General features: G+C 46.5%; 1 protein-coding gene across 4 annotated transcripts; it reads right to left on the bottom strand.

The window, feature by feature from the left end:
* Positions 1-2,937: 2,937 nt before the first annotated feature.
* On the bottom strand, positions 2,938-21,173 carry psip1a (PC4 and SFRS1 interacting protein 1a). Of its 4 annotated transcripts, none has more exons than XM_066679829.1 (17): positions 20,967-21,173; positions 20,338-20,444; positions 19,690-19,766; positions 16,368-16,506; positions 16,016-16,102; positions 15,181-15,300; positions 12,898-12,957; positions 12,217-12,277; positions 11,691-11,766; positions 10,867-11,062; positions 8,927-9,015; positions 8,736-8,788; positions 8,425-8,495; positions 8,169-8,270; positions 4,912-5,113; positions 4,689-4,794; positions 2,938-4,591 (listed from the first exon to the last, which is right to left on the bottom strand). In XM_066679829.1, exons 2-17 carry the CDS (start codon positions 20,407-20,409, stop codon positions 4,561-4,563), a joined length of 1,542 nt encoding a protein of 513 aa, XP_066535926.1. In that variant the 5' UTR covers positions 20,410-20,444; positions 20,967-21,173; the 3' UTR covers positions 2,938-4,560. The 4 variants fall into 4 exon arrangements, with proteins under 4 accessions (XP_066535926.1, XP_066535927.1, XP_066535928.1 ...); XM_066679830.1 differs by lacking the exon at positions 20,967-21,173 and adding an exon at positions 20,814-20,950; XM_066679831.1 differs by lacking the exon at positions 20,967-21,173 and adding an exon at positions 20,795-20,950.
* Positions 21,174-22,707: the final 1,534 nt, after the last annotated feature.

Here is a 22,707-nt window from a genome sequence, read left to right on the forward strand (position 1 = left end):
CTGTTGAGTAAGTTTCATGAGGAAAGTGTGAGACCCGTGTGAAGAGTTAAAGGAGTTGTTGTTGTTTGTTGTTGTTTGTTTACAGTTGTTTATCTGTGAGCTGAGACTGTGTGTGTCGTCCGGGTCACTTTCAGGACGCTACATAAACCGTGCCACAGAGCGACAGCTCAATATCAGCTTTTAATTCCAAACTGTAAAAATGTGTGTGTGTGTGTGTTGTTTGCTAAAGTGTTGAGCAACAGGTTCTTTCTTTTCTTTCCTTCTTCACTCATCACAGCAGCTCATTCCTCCATGGTGTGTGTGTGTGTGTGTGCAGTGACTCATCACACACACTGCAGCACATACCGACATGGCGTAATTCTTCACTAATTACAGTATTATAAACACAATACGCTGTAAGTGTCTCTGACTGCTGTAAGTATTACAGTAAATATTATTATTAATATTATTATTATTAATGATAAATACAGTGACTCTAACAGTAGCGTACACCGATGAGCCACAGCTTAATGCCACCTCATTGTTGCTGACTTTGTTACCCTCCTTTCCCCCTGTTCCTCAGGACCCCCTCAGAGCAGGTGTGATGTGGACGACATGACACTGGGCAAACAAAGTATGCAGAGCAACAGAGGGACTACAGAGTGACCGGAGGGGGACAGTGAGAGTAGAAACAGGGCGGAGGTTGTAATGTTCTGGCTGATGGGTGTAGAGTACTAACTGAGACAAGGACGCTGCTGGTGACCGCAAAAAAACAAAGACGACGTCCCCAAACTGGCCCCTGGTCAGTGACTGAGCTGCAGAAGGACGAACGGAGCCAGACTTCGCTCATTTAAGGTGGAGTCAGAGTTTGTTTGTAGAGAGCTGTAAGCTCCAGGTTTAAACTCGGGACTGTTTTCACCTCAACGTCCAGCGACTTCCATCAGATTTTACTTTTACTGAGACAGTCCCTCCTTAAATACAGCAACATTTTTTATGAAATAACAAAAACATCACAATAAATTGTAAGTAATTTAAACAGAATTTCTAATGTAATATTGATAATGGAAACGAAAATTCCATTTGGAATAATCAGTCACACTTCTGTTGTATACACTACTCCTCACTGCTCGCTCTGAGGGAGCGTTTCCGGGGTAACGCTTTATAATAAGGGTCAACAATTAATCCTTACTTATATTTGTACAAATAATTACTCCCTCATTGGTAACAGATAATGCTCAATGAACAGTAAACATTTGATATAAATGTTTACTAACATTTAATATATATTTAATTTAATATTTACTAACATTTAATGATTAATTGGTGACCTTTATTATGAAGTGTTTCCTGTCCCTGAGGCTCGGACCCTGAATTCTGTTAAACTTTCGCTGTCTGAAATGGCTCCCTATTCACTATTCTATTATTCACTGAACACAGCACTATTATAGTGAAGGGGTAGTGAACCATTTTGGACACTAACTCATCCAGGTTTTTACAAAACAACGCAGTGCATTATGGGCATCTGCTATCCACTAGTGTCAGCTAGTGTACATGGGTTGTACACTAACTTTTGCAGTGCATTGTGGGATTGTTTGAGGGCACGGACAATTCTGCACTAGGTTTATCGGACACTCAAACAAAATGGCGGAACCCCAAAATGGTGCACTCTATAGTGAATAGGGCGCAGTTTCGGACACTGACTGTGACAGCAGCTGTTTTAAAACCCACTCATTAAATAAAACTGAACTGAATTTAATACTTTATTAATTTATGTTTTAATATTATTGACCTGTGACTAATTTATTGAACGTCAGACGGTTTTAAAATGATAAATTTATAAAGTAGGAATCAGATTTGTGAGAAAACCTTAGAGAACAGTTCAGGGCTGAAATGTCAAATGCAGCAACGGTCCACCGCCGGTCCCCAAACTTGTGCCGGGCCATAGACACAGCTGTTTGTGCGGTAACTCTGCCCCCCAGCGGCTGATGTAGGAATCACACAAACTGCATTCTCCACGCGTTCACTTTATTACACGGTCGTTAGACTGACACCTAGCGGCCTGGAGGTGTTCAGGGACTTCCACCACACATTTTAAACGCGACTCTATGGGGTTTTTCAGTTTAGGAGAAACATATAAATATTAATTTAAAAACTAGCGCCACGTGGTGGACAGTGTGTGGAACTGCGGGTTGAGTTTCTCTCTCGGTTTAGATCCGCTTTAAATCGTTGTTTTAGTGAATGAATGCAGTTCCGGATTCAAACTCTTTTGTCTTTTTAATGTGTGTTTAACGAATGTGTGTCGTTTTAAAATCACAATTCTGATTTCATTCAACAAAACACTAACTTATAAATGAAGTACTGTGAACCTGGCGAGAGAAGGATGTGGGATTCCGATGTTGGGTCATGAATAATTAACATTAATAACTCATTTACATGTTCTTTTTTAAAAAATAAAACCACAATAGTCAACTCCACAAGGGACCAGAACATGAAAAAAGAACAGAATGGGGTTGGTTCTAGTTTTTGTTCGAAAACAATAAACAGAGAGGTTCATAAAAGAGGAGTGATGAAGAGAGAGAGAGAGAGAGAGGGGGGGAGAGAGAGAGAGACAGAGTGAAGGGGAGAGAGACAGAGAGAGAGAGAGGGAGGGAGAGAGAGAGACAGAGTGAAGGGGGGGGGGAGAGAGAGAGAGAGAGAGAGAGAGACAGAGTGAGAGAGGGAGGGAGAGAGAGAGACAGAGTGGTGGGAGAGAGGGGAGGAGAGAGAGGGAGACAGAGGGAGAGAGAGAGAGAGACAGAGTGAGAGAGGGAGGGAGAGAGAGACAGAGTGGTGGGAGAGAGGGGAGGAGAGAGAGGGAGAGAGAGAGAGAGAGAGAGAGAGAGACAGAGTGAGAGAGGGAGGGAGAGAGAGGAGGATCTAAATAAATAAATCCCAGAGAGGACACAAGATGGAGGCGAGCACTACTTTATTAAGGCCAGAACAGGTTTAACAACAGGCACAAAAATACACTTCTCTTATTTACACAAACACAGTCCGAGACTACGAGCGCACACACACACACAGAAGAGAGCACAGGAAGCGCTTCCGTAAGAAAATAAACTCTGAGACGACTACGTGGAAACAGCAGCAGTTAGAAACACGTACGGAACACAGTTCTACAGACAACACAACTATCACGGCTTCATCAGCGCCTCCTTCCTCACAGCAGCACAGGAGGAGAAGAGGGGAGGAGAGGGGGAGGAGAGGGGGAGGAGGAGGACGAGGAGAAGAGGGGGAGGAGGAGGAGGAGGGGGGGAGGAGAAGGGGAGGAGGAGGGGGGAGGATAAAGAGGAGAAAAGAGGGAGGAGTCCTGATCTCTATCTACTTTTGTTAATAGTCTATTTTTTAATTAAAATCTGTTTGTAACAGAGGGCGGTTCCTGCTGTGCGCGCTCTCTCCTGATTGGTCAGTGTTCAGGTAAAGGGCATTATGTACGGTTACAGTAGAGGAACTAATAGAGAAGAGCTTTAACTGGGAGGAGGAAAGGAACACTTCAGTGTGTGCAGCTTGGTAAACGAGCCCTGGGAACAGGATCAGTCTCAGTCCGTTTAGAATTAAATCAATGGGCAGAAGCCTCTATTAGAAATGGGTCTGAACTCTGAGGGTTAAAGTAAACCTTCTACACCATCTCCACCGACCGCAGCCGGTTAATACACAGGGAGATGAGTGGACGCTGTGTGTGGAGAGGGAGAGGGACAGTGACAGTGGGGAGGGAGAGGGAGAGTGGGGAAGGACAGTGACAGTGGGGAGGGAGAGGGACAATGACAGTGGAGAGGGACAGTGACGGTGGAGAGGGAGAGGGACAGTGAGAGTGGGGAGGGACAGTGGAGAGTGAGAGTGGGGAGGGAGAGGGACAATGGAGAGGGACAGTGACAGTGGGGAGGGACAGTGGAGAGGGAGAGGGACAATTGAGAGGGGGAGGGAGAGGGACAGTGACATTGGAGAGGGACAGTGAAGAGGGACAGTGACAGTGGGGAGGGACACAGACTTTACAGAGGGTTTAACACTGGCCCAAGGCTGTGGTCAGCAGCCTCTGTTCACCTCAGTATTCTGTGATTAAACAGGTTCACTTCTTCCTTTTAGCAGCTTTAGAGAGAGAGAGAGAGAGAGAGAGAAGGGGAAGAGAGAATAAAAGGGTTTCACTTTGGAATGATTCAGTCGGTAAACGGCTCTAAATTAACATTCAGTCAAAAACGGGGGACGTGGCTCTTCAGCAGCAACAGCTCCGTCTCCGAACAGAACCTCAGCTCTCCACAGCGGGGCTTTACAGGACACAGCTCTGAGACGGAGACGAGGGTCTGTCCTGACTGTGGCGACGGGGACGTCTCAGAGAATAGGAGCGGTCCGATTTATTAAAAAAAAAACTAGAGAAAGGCGAGAATGTGTTGAAACGGCAGTAATTTGGAGTGTTTTCTAAAATAAACGAGAGGAACGTCAGAGACTCGGAGCAGACATCGACTCAGACGCTGCGCGCGATGAAATAAAAAAATAAAACATGATGGAGGTCTGGGGAGAGTCCACAGAAACACAGCAGAACACCCTTTAGGCCGAGTCCTCAGCCGGGGTCAACACACTGCGGGGGGAGACACACACACACACACACATTAAATGAAGTTAAATGAAGGTGTGAATGAATAAAAGAGGAGGAAAGAGAAGGAAAGGCACTGCACCTGCTCTTCTCCGCGTCCACAGTGACGTCTCCCGCCGCGTCTCCTTCCCCCTCCGTCTCCGTCATCTTCTCCTCGGGACTTGAGTCTCCGTTCACCACGCGGTTATCTGAGGACACAGTGTGAACAGCGCTGTTACACAGGACTCTAAAGACATCCTGGAACACTGCCGTGAGGATTCCCTGGCACTCAGCCTTCGCGAGGTACTGATGCCGGAGTCCCTCACCTGAGGCCTGGTCTTTGGTCTGCTCCGCCCTCTTCAGCGCCCCCTTCTTCGCCTCCTCGAACTGCCGCTGCTCGGCGAGGGACTTATTCAGCACCTGACTGAGCACCGCCTCCCCCTCCCCCACCAGGAACATGGTCTTAAACTTGTTGTACAGCATCGTGGCTTTGTCCATCACGTCCTGGCTGGCCTTGAAGCGGCGGATCTGCACAAGAACACGGACAACCCACAAACAATTAAAAACTCCCTATGAAGATGTATTTGAAACTGTGGCAGTATCATTCCTGTCCAGTAGGGGGCCACACTACCTCTCAGAGACGTTAAAACACCACCACGTAAAAGAGAAACACAGGTTTAATCCCTAACCACTCCATCCTCCCTCTGTAGTGCACTACACACATCCTGAAACGACTGAATCTAGATGTTAACAGTGCAGTGTATATTTCTAACACACACCATTTATATTTATTCATCTGTGTGAATCTGAACTCTAGTGCTGTCTGTGTGTGTACAGTGTAGTTTATGACTGATGTAGTTCACTGTAGAGGGAGAGAGGAGCTGTGTGTGTACAGTGTAGTTTGTGACTGATGTAGTTCACTGTAGAGGGAGAGAGGAGCTGTGTGTGTACAGTGTAGTTTATGACTGATGTAGTTCACTGTAGAGGGAGTGAGGAGCTGTGTGTGTACAGTGTAGTTTATGACTGATGTAGTTCACTGTAGAGGGAGTGAGGAGCTGTGTGTGTACAGTGTAGTTTATGACTGATGTAGTTCACTGTAGAGGGAGCGAGGAGCTGTGTGTGTACAGTGTAGTTTGTGACTGATGTAGTTCACTGTAGAGGGAGGGAGGAGCTGTGTGTGTACAGTGTAGTTTATGACTGATGTAGTTCACTGTAGAGGGAGCGAGGAGCTGTGTGTGTACAGTGTAGTTTGTGACTGATGTAGTTCACTGTAGAGGGAGCGAGGAGCTGTGTGTGTACAGTGTAGTTTGTGACTGATGTAGTTCACTGTAGAGGGAGAGAGGAGCTGTGTGTGTACAGTGTAGTTTGTGACTGATGTAGTTCACTGTAGAGGGAGTGAGGAGCTGTGTGTGTACAGTGTAGTTTATGACTGATGTAGTTCACTGTAGAGGGAGTGAGGAGCTGTGTGTGTACAGTGTAGTTTATGACTGATGTAGTTCACTGTAGAGGGAGCGAGGAGCTGTGTGTGTACAGTGTAGTTTGTGACTGATGTAGTTCACTGTAGAGGGAGGGAGGAGCTGTGTGTGTACAGTGTAGTTTATGACTGATGTAGTTCACTGTAGAGGGAGCGAGGAGCTGTGTGTGTACAGTGTAGTTTGTGACTGATGTAGTTCACTGTAGAGGGAGCGAGGAGCTGTGTGTGTACAGTGTAGTTTGTGACTGATGTAGTTCACTGTAGAGGGAGAGAGGAGCTGTGTGTGTACAGTGTAGTTTATGACTGATGTAGTTCACTGTAGAGGGAGCGAGGAGCTGTGTGTGTACAGTGTAGTTTGTGACTGATGTAGTTCACTGTAGAGGGAGGGAGGAGCTGTGTGTGTACAGTGTAGTTTGTGACTGATGTAGTTCACTGTAAAGGGAGCGAGGAGCTGTGTGTGTACAGTGTAGTTTATGACTGATGTAGTTCACTGTAGAGGGAGCGAGGAGCTGTGTGTGTACAGTGTAGTTTGTGACTGATGTAGTTCACTGTAGAGGGAGGGAGGAGCTGTGTGTGTACAGTGTAGTTTATGACTGATGTAGTTCACTGTAGAGGGAGAGAGGAGCTGTGTGTGTACAGTGTAGTTTGTGACTGATGTAGTTCACTGTAGAGGGAGCGAGGAGCTGTGTGTGTACAGTGTAGTTTATGACTGATGTAGTTCACTGTAGAGGGAGCGAGGAGCTGTGTGTGTACAGTGTAGTTTGTGACTGATGTAGTTCACTGTAGAGGGAGCGAGGAGCTGTGTGTGTACAGTGTAGTTTATGACTGATGTAGTTCACTGTAGAGGGAGCGAGGAGCTGTTTGTGTACAGTGTAGTTTGTGACTGATGTAGTTCACTGTAGAGGGAGCGAGGAGCTGTGTGTGTACAGTGTAGTTTATGACTGATGTAGTTCGCTGTAGAGGGAGAGAGGAACTGTGTGTGTACAGTGTAGTTTGTGACTGATGTAGTTCACTGTAGAGGGAGCGAGGAGCTGTGTGTGTACAGTGTAGTTTGTGACTGATGTAGTTCACTGTAGAGGGAGCGAGGAGCTGTGTGTGTACAGTGTAGTTTGTGACTGATGTAGTTCACTGTACGGGGAGAGAGGAGCTGTGTGTGTACAGTGTAGTTTATGACTGATGTAGTTCACTGTAGAGGGAGTGAGGAGCTGTGTGTGTACAGTGTAGTTTATGACTGATGTAGTTCACTGTACGGGGAGAGAGGAGCTGTGTGTGTACAGTGTAGTTTATGACTGATGTAGTTCACTGTAGAGGGAGCGAGGAGCTGTGTGTGTACAGTGTAGTTTATGACTGATGTAGTTCGCTGTAGAGGGAGTGAGGAGCTGTGTGTGTACAGTGTAGTTTGTGACTGATGTAGTTCACTGTAGAGGGAGTGAGGAGCTGTGTGTGTACAGTGTAGTTTGTGACTGATGTAGTTCACTGTAGAGGGAGAGAGGAGCTGTGTGTGTACAGTGTAGTTTGTGACTGATGTAGTTCACTGTAGAGGGAGAGAGGAGCTGTGTGTGTACAGTGTAGTTTGTGACTGATGTAGTTCACTGTAGAGGGAGAGAGGAGCTGTGTGTGTACAGTGTAGTTTATGACTGATGTAGTTCACTGTAGAGGGAGAGAGGAGCTGTGTGTGTACAGTGTAGTTTATGACTGATGTAGTTCACTTTAATTCCGAATCAGACACAGCGTCAGTTTCAGACTCGTGTTTGTTTTCAAAACTTGACGTGCTGTTTGTTTTTCGTCTGAATCAGTGTGAAAGGCCTTGAGGGTGGAGAGTGAAAGGCTGGAGATCTTCTTAAGCGCAGCTCTGCTTTGAGTTCCCATTGCAGCTCTCTCTTCCCTCGCACAATGCTTTTCCCCTTCACACAAAGTGTTTTTACCTCGCTCCTGATTTCAGAATCGGTTCTGACGCCACAGCAGTGGGTCTCCCCCGAGCTCCTCCTGGAGAAAACTCATCCTGACTGCGGCTATTCGTAATCTGTCTAAGTCACTGCTCAAAGCTCCTGACCACAGCTGAGAGAGTGGACAGAGATCAACCTGTCATTAATTTATTGTTATTATTACCTTCTTGAGAGTGGCTATGAGTTCGCAGTGTTTCTGAAGGTGCTGAGTGGTGACCTGAAGTGACCCCAGTTCGTCCAGAGCAGTCAGACACTTCTTCACATCCTAAAAAACACAGACTACAGTTCATACTCACAGCATCTCTCCAGAGAACACAGTTCCACAGCCCAGTCCTGGGGCGTTCACTCCCCTGGGGTCTAGACCCGGAGACTGCAGGTCCGTGTGCACTGTGTGTGAAGTGTAAATAACCAGGACTCACTGGATTATCGATCTTCAGAGAGATCTTTATCTCCCCGTGCAGCCGCTGCAGTCTGGACTCAGTGGACACTTCTGAGTGGACAACACAAAGGACACAGACAACAGACGTCAGTTTATGCTCCACGGAGCAGGTCCCCCACAGGGGGTGGCCATTTTAAAACAGGGTTTAGTACAGAACAGACCACTAGGTGTCAGTAAATTGCCTGTTTCCTGACGTGAAGAAAATGCGTGGCTGCTCCTTTATGTCGTAAATAATTACAAATAAAATTAACCCCTCCCATCCCTCGAGGAACTTTTCACCCTCCAACTCACCCTTTCTTTTCTCTCCTTTCCTCTCCTCTTTCTTCCCTTCTTCTTTCGCTAATCTGTAAACAGCAGGAAGAGTTAATTTACATCAAGCATTAAGGAGAATTATGGCAAAATGAGTGAAAGTGTCTCTTTTAAATTCTGCTTTGTGTATTTCATGTTCGTAGACGTGAGCCGTGATGGTGTCCGTGTCTCACTCTTTCATTTCTTCTGGACTTCGGCGTCGTTCATCCTTCTCTCCGTCTGCTTGCTTTGGGACCCGTTTCCTGCCCTGAGCATTTCGCTTCTGCTCAGAAAACACACACACACACACACACACACACACACACACACACACACACACACCAGGACTGCTTTATTCTCCGCCTTATTTGCTGTGTTCCAAGGATATCCACATTGCAGAGAGAAGCTGCCGATGAAAGTTCTCAGAAACTATTGGAAAGCGATGTAAACTGATCAATAAACACGTGGAAAGCTGTTCTCATCAGGATTCCAGCTCTGTAGCGCATGTCTGAAGGGTTTCTGCTTTTTTAGCTTCAGGGCACGCTGCCTTAAACACTTCGCCTCTCAGTCCTAATCCTGAGGGACTCCAGCAGAGCGCAGTTTAATGCTTTCAGAGTCTCTTTCAACACAAACTCAAAAGCCATAACCGCCATAACATCACCCACCGCTCAGAACAATGGATCAGAAAGAAACTCTCTGCTTTAGCCATCGTTCCCTCCACAGCGTCTTCACATTCACAGAGACTTTCACTGCTCATCAGGAAAAAAGAGTACAGGGCTCCACTGATAGAAAAACTCCCCCAGAGGGCGCTGTTGGTGCAATAAGTGTGAGTGTTAAAAGCCGTACTATGTAACTGCATGAAATGTGCAGAAGTAATGTGGGCTGTGCCGCGCGGGTTTATCACACGATGTCGAGTATGTTCTGGTTGAAGGAGTGTTCGGAGAGAACTGGATCAGAACTTTCTTTTACGTTACGGACGTAAGCCGTTTCTCAGTTCTTGTGTGTTCTTACATTCTCGTGTTCTTGGGAAACGTCAACAATCGCAGCCCAGGTGCTGCTCTGTTGAAAAGTCCACATCGAGCCGAGTCCCATCAATGAGATGGTGACTCAACAAGTGCGGCACTGTTCCAATTACAGAGCGACCCCTCCATCCTCTCGCCCTCAGGAGTTTGTACTCGCCTTAGATTTGTGTCAAACGTGTTGATGAAGTAAGAAACTGGAACTGAAAAGCTACCATCAAAAGCCAAACTCCTATCACTCTACACTCAGCGATACCTCTTCTTCCACTCACTAACGTTCAGTGGCATGAGCCGCTCCGCTATCGCAACTCAGGCATGACACCCCCCACCCCCCCCGCCCCCTCGGCCGGACCTTCATCCATTCATAAACATGTCTGAAATGCTCTGAACCCCCGCCCCATCTCTGACCATGCAGTGACTATTTCATGTTTTACAGGGAGACTGGATGCAGCAGAGGGATGCTGTGTGTAAAGCCCTATTTGGATGGGATTAGTTTACTCTGTGGCACGTGGGGGTAAAGTAATCATCACCTGAGTATCTCAGTGGTTTTATACTCGTCTGAACAGAACGACCGAGTGTGTGCTCCCGTTCAGAAAAGACTCCTGAGCCTTTACCTTCTTTTACCTTGCAGTAAAAACAGCCCCAGTTTATTAGTCCTGTCTGAATTGACCTGTGGGGGAATATCACGTCATATTCCGGGTTAAAGGAGTTTTTCGCCGTTTTTCTCGAGAGTGGAGGAGGAGCTAAAGGAGGCATTTACTGAAATATATGGTTTTAGTAAAAGCTCAGTGGCTGAATGACGCACTGCGATCAATTCCACAAACGACCTGAAGATATGTTGTGACCTTGTGTCGTTACCATTGAACGGTTTATAACATAAGTAATAACTGTGTGGAGGATTGAATCTGTGTGTGTGGGGCCCGCTCTATGGACCTTAAACAAATTCATTCCACTCTCATGAGAGCTGTGCCTCCTAAACACCACGTCAAAGACTCATTGTCTAAATATCATCACTGGCTCTATTTTAAAGGTAAAAACGACTGACCACACTTCAAACAGCATCTCTCCCCACAGCCGTGGATCAGAACGCTCATCAGATGGAGAGACAGACCTACCGCTTCATCCTCAGAGTCAGAGGAGCCTTCCTCCTTGGTGTTCCTCTTCCTCTTCACCTCTGGTTCCTTCTTCCCACTTTTACCCTCCTCCTTTCTCTTCCTCCCCTCATTTCTCTTGTCGTCCTCCTCTTCTGAAGACCTGCTCTTGTCGTCTGGGACTCTCTTACGTTTCCGGTCCGTTTCTGGAGCGGCGTCTCTGAGAGAAACACGAGGTGAAGCCCAGTTTAGAGACAAACATCGGGGAGACACTGAACTACACTGAGGATACCTGCTCCTCCTACACCTCTCCTGAACTCGGGGGCGTTGGTCAGGAGCGTGTTCCTCTCTTTACATTACTGCTAGTGGAGCACTGCTGTGACTGGGGCTGGGCAATTCATTTCAATCGAGTTCCATGTTGATTATATCGATTATGTTTATTCTGTTATGTCCCCACTGCGTGTTCATGTACTGTCCCTTTAAAACCACGCTTCCAATCTGTGGTCACGTGATTCCGCCCCCTATCTACCACACTGTGCCGAGGCCGACCGCGCCGACTCCAGCAGCTCACACCAAAGACAATCACAGCGTCTGTGGTTTGGACGTGCTGTGGTTTGACTGTAATTAAGTTAGTTCAGGATTAAGTGATAGTTCAGGATTAAGTGATAGTTCGGGATTAAGTGATAGTTCGGGATTAAGTTAGATCGGGATTAAGTGATAGTTCGGGATTAAGTGAAAGTTCGGGATTAAGTGAAAGTTCGGGATTAAGTGATAGTTCAGGATTAAGTGATAGTTCAGGATTAAGTTAGTTCGGGATTAAGTGATAGATCAGGATTAAGTTAACCCACCCCTGCTGCTGCAGAAGAAGCAGTTTTTCAGCTTTGGGTTTTCGTCCTCTTCGCTTCGGAGCTGGAGTTTCTCCACCTGAGAGAAATAAACAAATAAACACATCACAATCATTCATTCATCTCACACTCACCCAGTCACTCACACCCTCACCCAGTCACTCACACTCACACCCTCACCCAGTCACTCACACCCTCACCCTAACTCAGTCACTCACACCCTCACCCAGTCACTCACACCCACACACACACCTGTGGTTTGTGTATAATAACCTCTAAACTGCTGCAGTGTGTATTTTTATAATATAAATAAAGTTATTATAATAATAATTATAACAATGACAACAGCTTCCACACGTCACAGTAAACAATACCCAGTGCTTTACAACAGGAGGCTAACAACATGAAAGAGAAAAGCAGACATTTGGAAAGACACAGGAACAATGCGACAGTGAGAATGTGTCTGTTATCAACAGGAAGTCGATCCACGGTGGAGAGGTGAATAAAAGTCGTGTTAAAGAAGAGTGACCTCTGAGGCTGGAGGAGGGACTGGTCGCGCCGTCCTCTTTCTCCGAGTCCTCAGCTTCACTCTGAGGACAACAAACAAATACACACCTCATAAAGCATCAAATAAATTAGAATTAATGACAGAACAGCACAGAAAATTACATTTAAAAAAGGATCAATACAAAACCAAAACAAACTAAAACAAATAAAGCACTGAAAGCACACCCTCGTGAGACCAGCGTTTAAAGGGTTAGGAAACAAATGTGTTCAACTCTCTTTGATCTGTTCGACCACACGTCAAAAGTTTGGGGACACTCGTCTATCTAAAAAATGCTCGTATGCAATGATACAGTTTAATCTTCGTCAGTAGCAGCCAAAACAATAAGAACTCTCTCTCTTTTTTAACTTAAATCCCCACGGTTAGATCTGCACTTGTGTTTACATCGTTCTGAACACTAGGGGGCGCTTTTATGAGTTTCCACAACTAACTCGGCTTAAAGCTCCTGGATTCTTCACGGATTCTCCCTCTTGTTATTGAGCGGCTGTCACACTGGCCCCTACTGGCCGGGATGTGTCAGTGACACTGGACTAAACCTGTTTAAAAGGCAGTGGCCGCAGTGTGGAGACCCACTCTATGAAGCACCAAACAGTTTGTTTTTATAGAAAACCGTGTACTGCTCCTTTAAGGACCGCTCCAGTTTACCTTCTTCTTCCTCCCCCTTTTGGCTTTGGCTCCATCTGCTGTTTCCTTTGAAGCCGAGTCCTGAGAATAAAAGAAAACGACACAAAAACAAATCTCCAAATCAGCCCTCAGAGTCCCTCCTGTCCAAAGAGTGTGAAGCCCTCGTATTCAAACCTGTCTCACAGGACGGTCCGCATACTCGGAATATCGGAGGGGTTCACACTTGGCGGAGTGGGGTGGGAAGGAATTGCAGGGTGAGACAGAGAGGAGAGGGGAGGGGACAAATAAATATTTAAACACGCCCTTTTTTTAAATTATATTTTTAAGCTCCGACTCTGTCTTTTTTTGACTTATTTAATGTTTATAATAAAGAAACATCAGTGTCAGGTGTGACCCAATGGACCCCTGGATGCAGAGACAAAGCCCCCCCAGTTAATGATACACAATAAAAGTCCTACACTTATAAGATTATTGGAGCTGTTTGACACAGACGCTGCAGTTGTTTACGTATTTATTTGTTAGCTTTAGTTGGAGTTGGGGGAGCAGGGCGTCTCCGGAGGTACAGGTTTGAATATTTCTCGTTTATGAACAGAGACAGAGGCAGTGTCCCAAACCCACGCCCCTCTCTCTTCTATAAACACAGTTTAAAAAAAGAACTCTTACCTTCGCAGAACAGAGGTCAGACAAACAGCACTGTGCAAAAGTCAGAGACCACCTTTTATTTATTTAATTTCCATTAATGTCTTAAAAAAAGAGTCCTAAACTAAACATAACCTCTATGTTGTCTGTCCTTTCCTCTGTTCTCTGTCCTCTCCACATCCTTTCAGACCCAGGGTGCTGAGGCGTTCTCCTCACAGTGGAGAGGTGCGGATGTGGTCGGAGGTGAAGCGTGGAGCTGTGGTGCCCCTCTTTAGCCGTCTACTTAACCTCATATTTAATCTCCTGAACGATGAGTAACTTTTGAGGTGTTTTTGCTGGAAACTGAATAATTTAATGATGACCTCTGACTTTTACAGAGAGCTGTGTACGACACACAACATTTTAAACAACTAGAAATGTCCAAAATCTGCCGAATCACCCCGGGAACATGAAGCAGAGCTATCACTAAAGGGACGATGAGTTTGTGTGGGAATGAAAGGGTGAGGATAAATCATGTGATCATTACCATTTCTTAAAGGAGCAATCAGCCATTTCATCCACGGACCCCATTACTGACATCTAGTGGTCAGTCTAAAAAGCGAATCCACGACAGAACGATGTCAAATTAATAGTGAATGACTCTCGTAGGTGTTTGATGGGTTTGCAGCGGTGAAAGTGACTCTTGCTCCTTTGAGTGAAACTCCCGGCTCCTGAAACGGGTCCAGGCCAAAAAAAAGGCTCGTTCTTGGCTCAGAAACGTCATAAAAGTGCATCTCCAATCAGAACTGAGGTGTGGAAGTGGATGTGGTGAGTGGCTTGATGATGGAGAGACACTAAGGACATCTTTCAGTCATTTTTCTCTGCAGCAGGAAAACACTGCCCCAAGAAACCGAAGCCAGAGACCAGCAACGGGAGAAAACTGACGGAAGCTACACCTTTTTCTAAAGAGAGACTCAATAAACCAACACAAACGCCACCTCAGGAAATCACACAGCAGATTATTCTCCCTGACAAGGTGCGACATGCAGAGCCCCTCGTCTCCACACGATGGAAAATGGGTGAAGGATTAAAGTCTGCGCTGTGGAGCTGCACGATACAGAGGGAACAATCACAAGGGTCTGGGAGACTGAACGTTCTTGACCGCCTCTAATGATGGAAATCACCCTGCTCATCTCCAGCAGGGGGCAGTATAGGCGCACAGGTTGATTTGGAGTGCGTCATTTAAAGAGAAGGAACGTCCTCAAATTAACGTTTGTTATTGTATTATTTAATTAAATCTGTTGTTAATTTAATATTCATACCTCCACTGTCCAAAGAAAAACACCTCCAAAAGAGAAGGAAAAAGTCGATGTAATGGATTTAATTCAGAGTCATTTTGGAGCGTTTCTATTGGTCGATTCACCATGAGACTTACACACAGTGAAGGACAGCTGCTGTGTTCAATGATGCAGTAACTAAACACACACACACACACACACACACACACTGAGGTTTTTCTCTGGAGAGTGAGGATATATATTTGGCCTGAAAAAGATAATCATTAAAAACTAAAACCTAGGCCTCAGAAGTAAAAACTTGAGCCGACGCTAAATGGTGAAACTGATTTAACAATTTATCGTGCAGCCCCTCGGCACAGCTCCCCATGCAGACATCAGCAGTACATACTTCCTCCTCTAGAGGGCCCTGTTCAGACACCTCCATTCCTTCACCTTCCTCCTCCTCCTCCTCCACTTCCTCCTCCTCCTCCTCCTCCTCCTCCTCCTCTCCTGCCTCATTTCCAGACACCTGCACAAGTCCAAACACACAGGGCCCCACGGCGCAGGAGTTAAAACAACAGGCACCACCTCGCTCTGAGGACCCTCCTCGTACTCGGGGTCCACCTCGCTCTCAGGGCTCGGTTTGTTCAGAGGAGCCACCTCGCTCTCGAACAGAAAACATCATTCATCTCCAGAACCCAGAGAACCAGCAGCAGCTCTGCACGGCGTTTCAGGGAACGCTGTGGTCGTAGGATCGCACCGTTTAATTCACCTCTAAATCTGACGATTGAAGGTTCAGAGAAATCAATGTGATTTATATTTGTCAGTGTTTTTAACCCCCCTCTGATAAAGACACAAGAGTGCGCGCAAGAACCTTATGTTCCAACGTGAGCTAGTCTCCAGCTGCTCATTTTGAAGACACAGACTGGTTTGTTTTCTCTGTGTGTGTGTGTGTGTGTGTGTGAGACCAGACGTCTGTGACTGCACAGTCTGTAAATCTATCAAACAGCCTCATATTGATGATATCTCCCTGAACGTTTGGGTGCTGAGCTGCTGCTGAATCTCCCGGTGAAGAGGAACCTATCAATGATGACCACGACAGCGTCCAGCACATCGCTGAATGCCGGGGGACTCTACAAACAGCCAAAGGTTAACGCTGAACAAGAACCACCCCAAACACTCTGCTTCTGATTTGGACGGAACGCAGTAACAGTTCAGAGTTCCTCAGTGTGAACAGGACGTACTTTATTAGACTTCTTCTCCTGCTCCACATCGTCCCCCTCGGGGCTGCTGTCGGAATCTTTATCGGAAACCGCTTCCATCGGCATCACCTGGACCACACAAACAATAAATAAATAAATAAGCTAACAACGGCTAAAAAACAAAACACGAGACTCGTGTGAAAGCAGTGCTACTTCAGGTCTAGGCCCTGCAGTGAAGCGCAACACGGTCATGAGGAAAAAAAATCTGCATCTCTCACACACACACACACACCTAATCTAAATGTGATTGGTAAATAGATCTGATACACGGACTCATTAAACCAAATATCGCTGCAGTGCTGTTTTATATCATTTTCTAAAATGGACGCGGTACCTTTCCTCCATTCAGCTCCACTTTGGGGTTGTTTTCAATCTCCCACAGTCCTTCATTGAAGCCTTTTCTTTTGTTGGGCTTGCCGTACTTCTCTTTATTCGGTAAATAAGGGTAGATGTCTTTGGGTCCCAAAAAAGCTCTGTAACAAACAGAAAAAGCATGAAGACTGGATATTCAGAGGTTAATCAGAGTCTGGGATATTGGTAATTTTAGGTATTGAGGTTGGAAAATAAGCCCTGGGTCACATCTGTAACAGTGAGCTTTAAAAGGAACATCTAGGGAATGTCTATGTGGGGAAACACAGTTCTAAGCTCCGTCTTTTTTAAAGTGGAGCGGTGCGTGTGAGTAAGAAGAGACTGTATCTTTTAAGGTGGAGCGGTGCGCGTGAGTAAGAAGCGACTGTATCTTTTAAGGTGGAGCGGTGCGCGCGAGTAAGAAGCGACTGTATCTTTTAAGGTGGAGCGGTTCGCGTGAATAAGAAGCGACTGTATCTTTTAAGGTGGAGCGGCGCGCGTGAGTAAGAAGCGACTGTATCTTTTAAGGTGGAGCGGCGCGCGTGAGTAAGAAGCGACTGTATCTTTTAAGGTGGAGCGGCGCGCGTGAGTAAGAAGCGACTGTATCTTTTAAGGTGGAGCGGCACGCGTGAGTAAGAAGCGAATGTATCTTTTAAGGTGGAGCGGCGCGCGTGAGTAAGAAGCGAATGTATCTTTTAAGGTGGAGCGGCGCGCGTGAGTAAGAAGCGAATGTATCTTTTAAGGTGGAGCGGCGCGCGTGAGTAAGAAGCGACTGTATCTTTTAATGTGGAGCGGCGCGCGTGAGTAAGAAGCGACTGTATCTTTTAAGGTGGAGCGGCGCGCGTGAGTAAGAAGCGACTATCTTTTAAGGTGGAGCGGCACGCGTGAGTAAGAAGCGACTGTATCTTTTAAGGCGGAGCGGCGCGCGTGAGTAAGAAGCGACTGTATCTTTTAATATGGAGTGGCGCGCGTGAGTAAGAAGCGACTGTATCTTTTAAGGTGGAGCGGCGCGCGAGTAAGAAGCGACTGTATCTTTTAATGTGGAGCGGTGCGCGTGAGTAAGAAGCGACTGTATCTTTTAAGGTGGAGCGGTGCGCGTGAGTAAGAAGCGACTGTATCTTTTAAGGTGGAGCGGTGCGCGTGAGTAAGAAGCGACTGTATCCTTTAAGGTGGAGCGGCGCGCGCGAGTAAGAAGCGACTGTATCTTTTAATGTGGAGCGGTGCGCGTGAGTAAGAAGCGACTGTATCTTTTAAGGTGGAGCGGCGCGCGTGAGTAAGAAGCGAATGTATCTTTTAAGGTGGAGCGGCGCGCGTGAGTAAGAAGCGAATGTATCTTTTAAGGTGGAGCGGCGCGCGTGAGTAAGAAGCGAATGTATCTTTTAAGGTGGAGCTGTGCGCGTGAGTAAGAAGCGACTGTATCTTTTAAGGTGGAGCGGCGCGCGTGGGTAAGAAGCGAATGTATCTTTTAAGGTGGAGCGGCGCGCGTGAGTAAGAAGCGAATGTATCTTTTAAGGTGGAGCGGCGCGCGTGAGTAAGAAGCGAATGTATCTTTTAAGGTGGAGCGGTGCGCGTGAGTAAGAAGCGACTGTATCTTTTAAGGTGGAGCGGCGCGCGTGAGTAAGAAGCGACTGTATCTTTTAAGGCGGAGCGGCGCGCGTGAGTAAGAAGCGACTGTATCTTTTAAGGCGGAGCGGCGCGCGTGAGGAAGAAGCGACTGTATCCTTTAAGGTGGAGCTGTGCGCGTGAGTAAGAAGCGACTATCTTTTAATGTGGAGCGGTGCGCGTGAGTAAGAAGCGACTGTATCTTTTAATGTGGAGCGGCGCGCGTGAGTAAGAAGCGACTGTATCTTTTAAGGTGGAGCGGCGCGCGTGAGTAAGAAGCGACTGTATCTTTTAAGGTGGAGCGGCGCGCGTGAGTAAGAAGCGACTGTATCTTTTAAGGTGGAGCGGCGCGCGTGAGTAAGAAGCGACTGTATCTTTTAATGTGGAGCGGCGCGCGTGAGTAAGAAGCGACTGTATCTTTTAATGTGGAGCGGCGCGCGTGAGTAAGAAGCGACTGTATCTTTTAATGTGGAGCGGCGCGCGTTAGTAAGAAGCGACTGTATCTTTTAATGTGGAGCGGTGCGCGTGAGTAAGAAGCGACTGTATCTTTTAAGGTGGAGCGGTGCGCGTGAGTAAGAAGCGACTGTATCTTTTAAGGTGGAGCGGTGCGTGTGAGTAAGAAGCGACTGTATCTTTTAAGGTGGAGCGGTGCGCGTGAGTAAGAAGCGACTGTATCTTTTAATGTGGAGCGGCGCGCGTGAGTAAGAAGCGACTGTATCCTTTAAGGTGGAGCGGCGTGCGTGAGTAAGAAGCGACTGTATCCTTTAAGGTGGAGCTGTGCGCGTGAGTAAGAAGCGACTGTATCTTTTAAGGTGGAGCGGCGCGCGTGAGTAAGAAGCGACTGTATCTTTTAAGGTGGAGCGGCACGCGTGAGTAAGAAGCGACTATCTTTTAAGGTGGAGCGGCGCGTGTGAGTAAGAAGCGACTGTATCTTTTAATGTGGAGCGGTTCGCGTGAATAAGAAGCGACTGTATCTTTTAATGTGGAGCGGCGCGCGTGAGTAAGAAGCGACTGTATCTTTTAAGGTGGAGCGGTGCGCGTGAGTAAGAAGCGACTGTATCTTTTAAGGTGGAGCGGTGCGCGTGAGTAAGAAGCGACTGTATCTTTTAATGTGGAGCGGTTCGCGTGAATAAGAAGCGACTGTATCTTTTAATGTGGAGCGGCGCGCGTGAGTAAGAAGCGACTGTATCTTTTAAGGTGGAGCGGTGCGCGTGAGTAAGAAGCGACTGTATCTTTTAAGGTGGAGCGGTGCGTGTGAGTAAGAAGCGACTGTATCTTTTAATGTAGAGCGGTGCGCGTGAGTAAGAAGCGACTGTATCTTTTAAGGTGGAGCGGTGCGCGTGAGTAAGAAGCGACTGTATCTTTTAAGGTGGAGCGGTGCGCGTGAGTAAGAAGCGACTGTATCTTGTTGGTGTCTGAAGTGTAAATTGTCTGTAAGTGTTTATTCACAGTTTGAATTCCCACAGAAGCTCACGTGTAACTCGAGCTGTTTAGTTTGTAGCACTGTCGCTAGTGCAGTTAGCCGTATCTACAGCAGCTGAATGCTCTCAGTTTATTAGGGCTGTCTGGATACTCTGAGGCCTGACGAGTAAAACCAGGGTCTCTACGTCTCAGACGTTGGAGTTGGATGTTGGCAAGAAAATAGGCCTCTGACCATACGACAGATAACAAAGCAATCCCAACAAATCCACCATCCGCACACTTACGTCTCGTGAGTTCCAAAGAAGAAAATAGGGAATTTCAAATTGGACGGCTTAACGGCGCCATCTGGAACTTCATCGATCTAAAGAGGGATGAGAGAAAGGAGAGAGAGGAGAAAAGAGTGGGATTAATGAATGGAAGAAGAAAAAAGTTGTGACAACAACATAAAACAATCACTTTTTAAAAGACCAAAGAGTAACTCAGAATAGTTTGATTTCTGTCCAGTGGAGGGAGGTGAATGGAACCAGGCGTCTCCACCATTTTGCGTTTCCATCAGTTTGTGTCCCTCGCAGTGTCCTGCACGTCCCTCTCCACCAGGACTGGGTTTAAACATCCCCACCTTCTCCAAACTACGGTCAGACATCAGCCTTTTAGAGGAGAACATTTGGCTCCATTCACCTCCACTGTTCTTTCTTGATTCTCCACAGGTCAGAACACTCTGCTTAACACTGTTTACGTCTCATAACGAAGGAACGTGTCCAAACAATCCAAACTTTAGCGTGTGTCTGGAGGTCATTTTGACCAAGGCGCTAATGCACTGGCTGAGATTCAGGAAAGGGCGACCTCTGTTGGCCGGGTTGCTGAACTGCAATAACAGACAGGCACTCTGCTGAAACTGCCTACTGCACCTTTAATGTTTGGATGATGCTTACCCTCGCAGGCCAGTGGGGATAACCCTTCATTTTGGCGAAGATGAGATCTCCGGGTTTGTAATCTCGAGCCATGATTGAAGAAAGGACCTTAGCTGAAAGGAAACAAACTAAAAAAGACAATAAAATTAGTTCAAACACATTGCAAAGGCTTTGTGCATCAACACCCACTCGTTCACGGAGTCTGCAGAGGAAACGTCTCATTCCTGAAGCTCTGCGGGCTGTGGTTATGTTTTAAACAGCGTTTCTGTGTTGTTTACTGGTTTACTGATGTAACCAGTCTGTAGCAGAGTAGTGTTTAAACTTATTAACACTGCATTTCTCTAACTCCATCTTCAATAAAAACACACAGCAAAGGCCTAGAGGAGAGGCCCTTCTAATCTTTATTTTGAAGCAAAGAGAAGCAAGACATATTACGAACAAAGCTTTAAAATATAGTTAAAATTAGGAGTAAACAAACATTTGTTTCTTTTTCACACCTCCAGCTATTAGCTAACTCTGCGGTCAGAGCCTGACAACAGCCGAAAACAGGCGATAAACAGCGGGATCCCGCTTTAGCCCCGTCCCGGTGCCGCCAGGGGAGTTTAAGAGAGTTTAAAGACGAGAAAATGGTACATTTATGAGGGTCTTACCGTAGTTTTAAGGCTGTTCTTTAGCGGATTAAACACGCTCCTTTCCTCCCGCGCATACAGCACACAGCCGGACTCTACCAAAAACCGCCTCAGCGGGGGGGGGGACTGAAAAACAACAACTCACTGTTTTTATCGATATTTATATTAATTCCCACAAAGAATGGACTTTTAGGACTTTTAATCGTATTTAAAATGAATAAACGCATGTTAGCATCGTGGAAGATGAATATGTACGCGAATGTTTTGAAGTGTAAAGTACAGGACTCCCCTAACTGTGCGTGTGGTGTTCCTCTGAGGAGGAGGAGCGGGCTGACGCCTTCATTCAGTTCACATCAGTGTAATCACACAGAGACATACACTATAGCTTATCATTTATTAAGAGTAAAAAAGACATCATTTTAATATGAATCTGAACTTTCTTCTTCTGGTTTTTATTTCCTTGTTTACTCAGCTCCTGAATGTAATGATTCTTGAAAAAGCTCGTTTTCTGTTTCATTTTTTTTACAATAGGCTTCATTCATTCATTCATTCATTCATTCGACTTCTGTAAGCTCTTCATTCTGAGCCCACCCAGAATCACTGGACACAAGCAAGAACACACCCTGGACATGAGAATCACTCCATTACAGGACATCAAACACTCACCCAGTCACTCATTCACACACACACACACACCTGTGGACATTCTCTCATAGTAAGCCCACCTAAAAGTGCAGGTGGTGTCTCTCCTCTCCAGCTGCAGAGGCTCGGAGTCCTGTGTTGGCTTCTTTCCTCAGGTCACTGTCTGTGAGGAGTGTGGTGTGTTCTCTCTGTGTCTGCGTGGGTTTCCTCTGGGTGACTGTCTGTCAGGAGTGTGGTGTGTTCTCTCTGTGTCTGCGTGGGTTTCCTCCGGGTGACTGTCTGTCAGGAGTGTGGTGTGTTCTCTCTGTGTCTGCGTGGGTTTCCTCCGGGTGACTGTCTGTCAGGAGTGTGGTGTGTTCTCTCTGTGTCTGCGTGGGTTTCCTCCAGGTGCTCTGCTTTCCTCCCACTGTCCACGTCAGTAGGTCGTGGTGGTGTGTTAGTGTGTGCTGTGCTGGTGTAGAGTGGATCAGACACAGCAGTGCTGCTGGAGTTTTTAAACCCCTCAGTGTCTGGACCGAGAACAGTCCACCGACCAAAAACATCCAGCCGACAGCGTCCTGTGTCACTGATGAAGGACTAGAGGACGAGCGACACACACTGTGCAGCGACAGATGAGCTACTGTCTCTGACTCTACATCTACAAGGTGGACCAACGAGGGAGGAGTGTCTCACAGAGTGGACAGAGAGTGGACACAGGGTTTAAAACACCAACAGCTCACTCACTGCAGTATAAAACTGTAACAACAGCATTATGAGCTTGTTCAAGTTCAAGTTCAAGTTCAAGAAGTTTATTGTCATTTCAGCAGTATACAGTGTTTACAGTACACAGTGAAACGAAATAGCGTTCCTCCAGACAATACACAACATTAAAGTGCGACTAGTGTAAAGCTAGTGCAACATGAAACAGTGCACACGCATTAAAGTGCATAAACATCACATTCATACCCTGCTTCCTCGCTGAATACCGGACAACCCTTTATTTCTGTAGAGTGTTCTGTGGTGTTTTAAATGCCTCTGTTTGTTTCAGAGGTTTATTTTCCTATTGATTTTGTTATGTTCATTGGCTGAATGCAGGTGAATGGAGTCAAATAACAGCGCACTCTTGTGGCGAATGTCGTGA

Source organism: Hoplias malabaricus, chromosome 8 (genome assembly GCF_029633855.1).
Source record: "Hoplias malabaricus isolate fHopMal1 chromosome 8, fHopMal1.hap1, whole genome shotgun sequence".
In the NCBI taxonomy this organism is placed as follows: Eukaryota; Metazoa; Chordata; class Actinopteri; order Characiformes; family Erythrinidae; genus Hoplias; species Hoplias malabaricus.

Excerpts from the sequence above, each read along its gene's own strand:
- psip1a (XM_066679829.1), bottom strand. The coding sequence starts at position 20,409 with ATGGCTCGAGATTACAAACCCGGAGATCTCATCTTCGCCAAAATGAAG. Across the intron at positions 8,789-8,926 it reads AGTCCAGAAGAAATGAAAGA|ATTAGCGAAAGAAGAAGGGA; the intron begins GTGAGACACGGA and ends TGCTGTTTACAG. Across the intron at positions 8,496-8,735 it reads GAAAGGAGAGAAAAGAAAGG|AAGTGTCCACTGAGTCCAGA; the intron begins GTGAGTTGGAGG and ends TTGTCCACTCAG.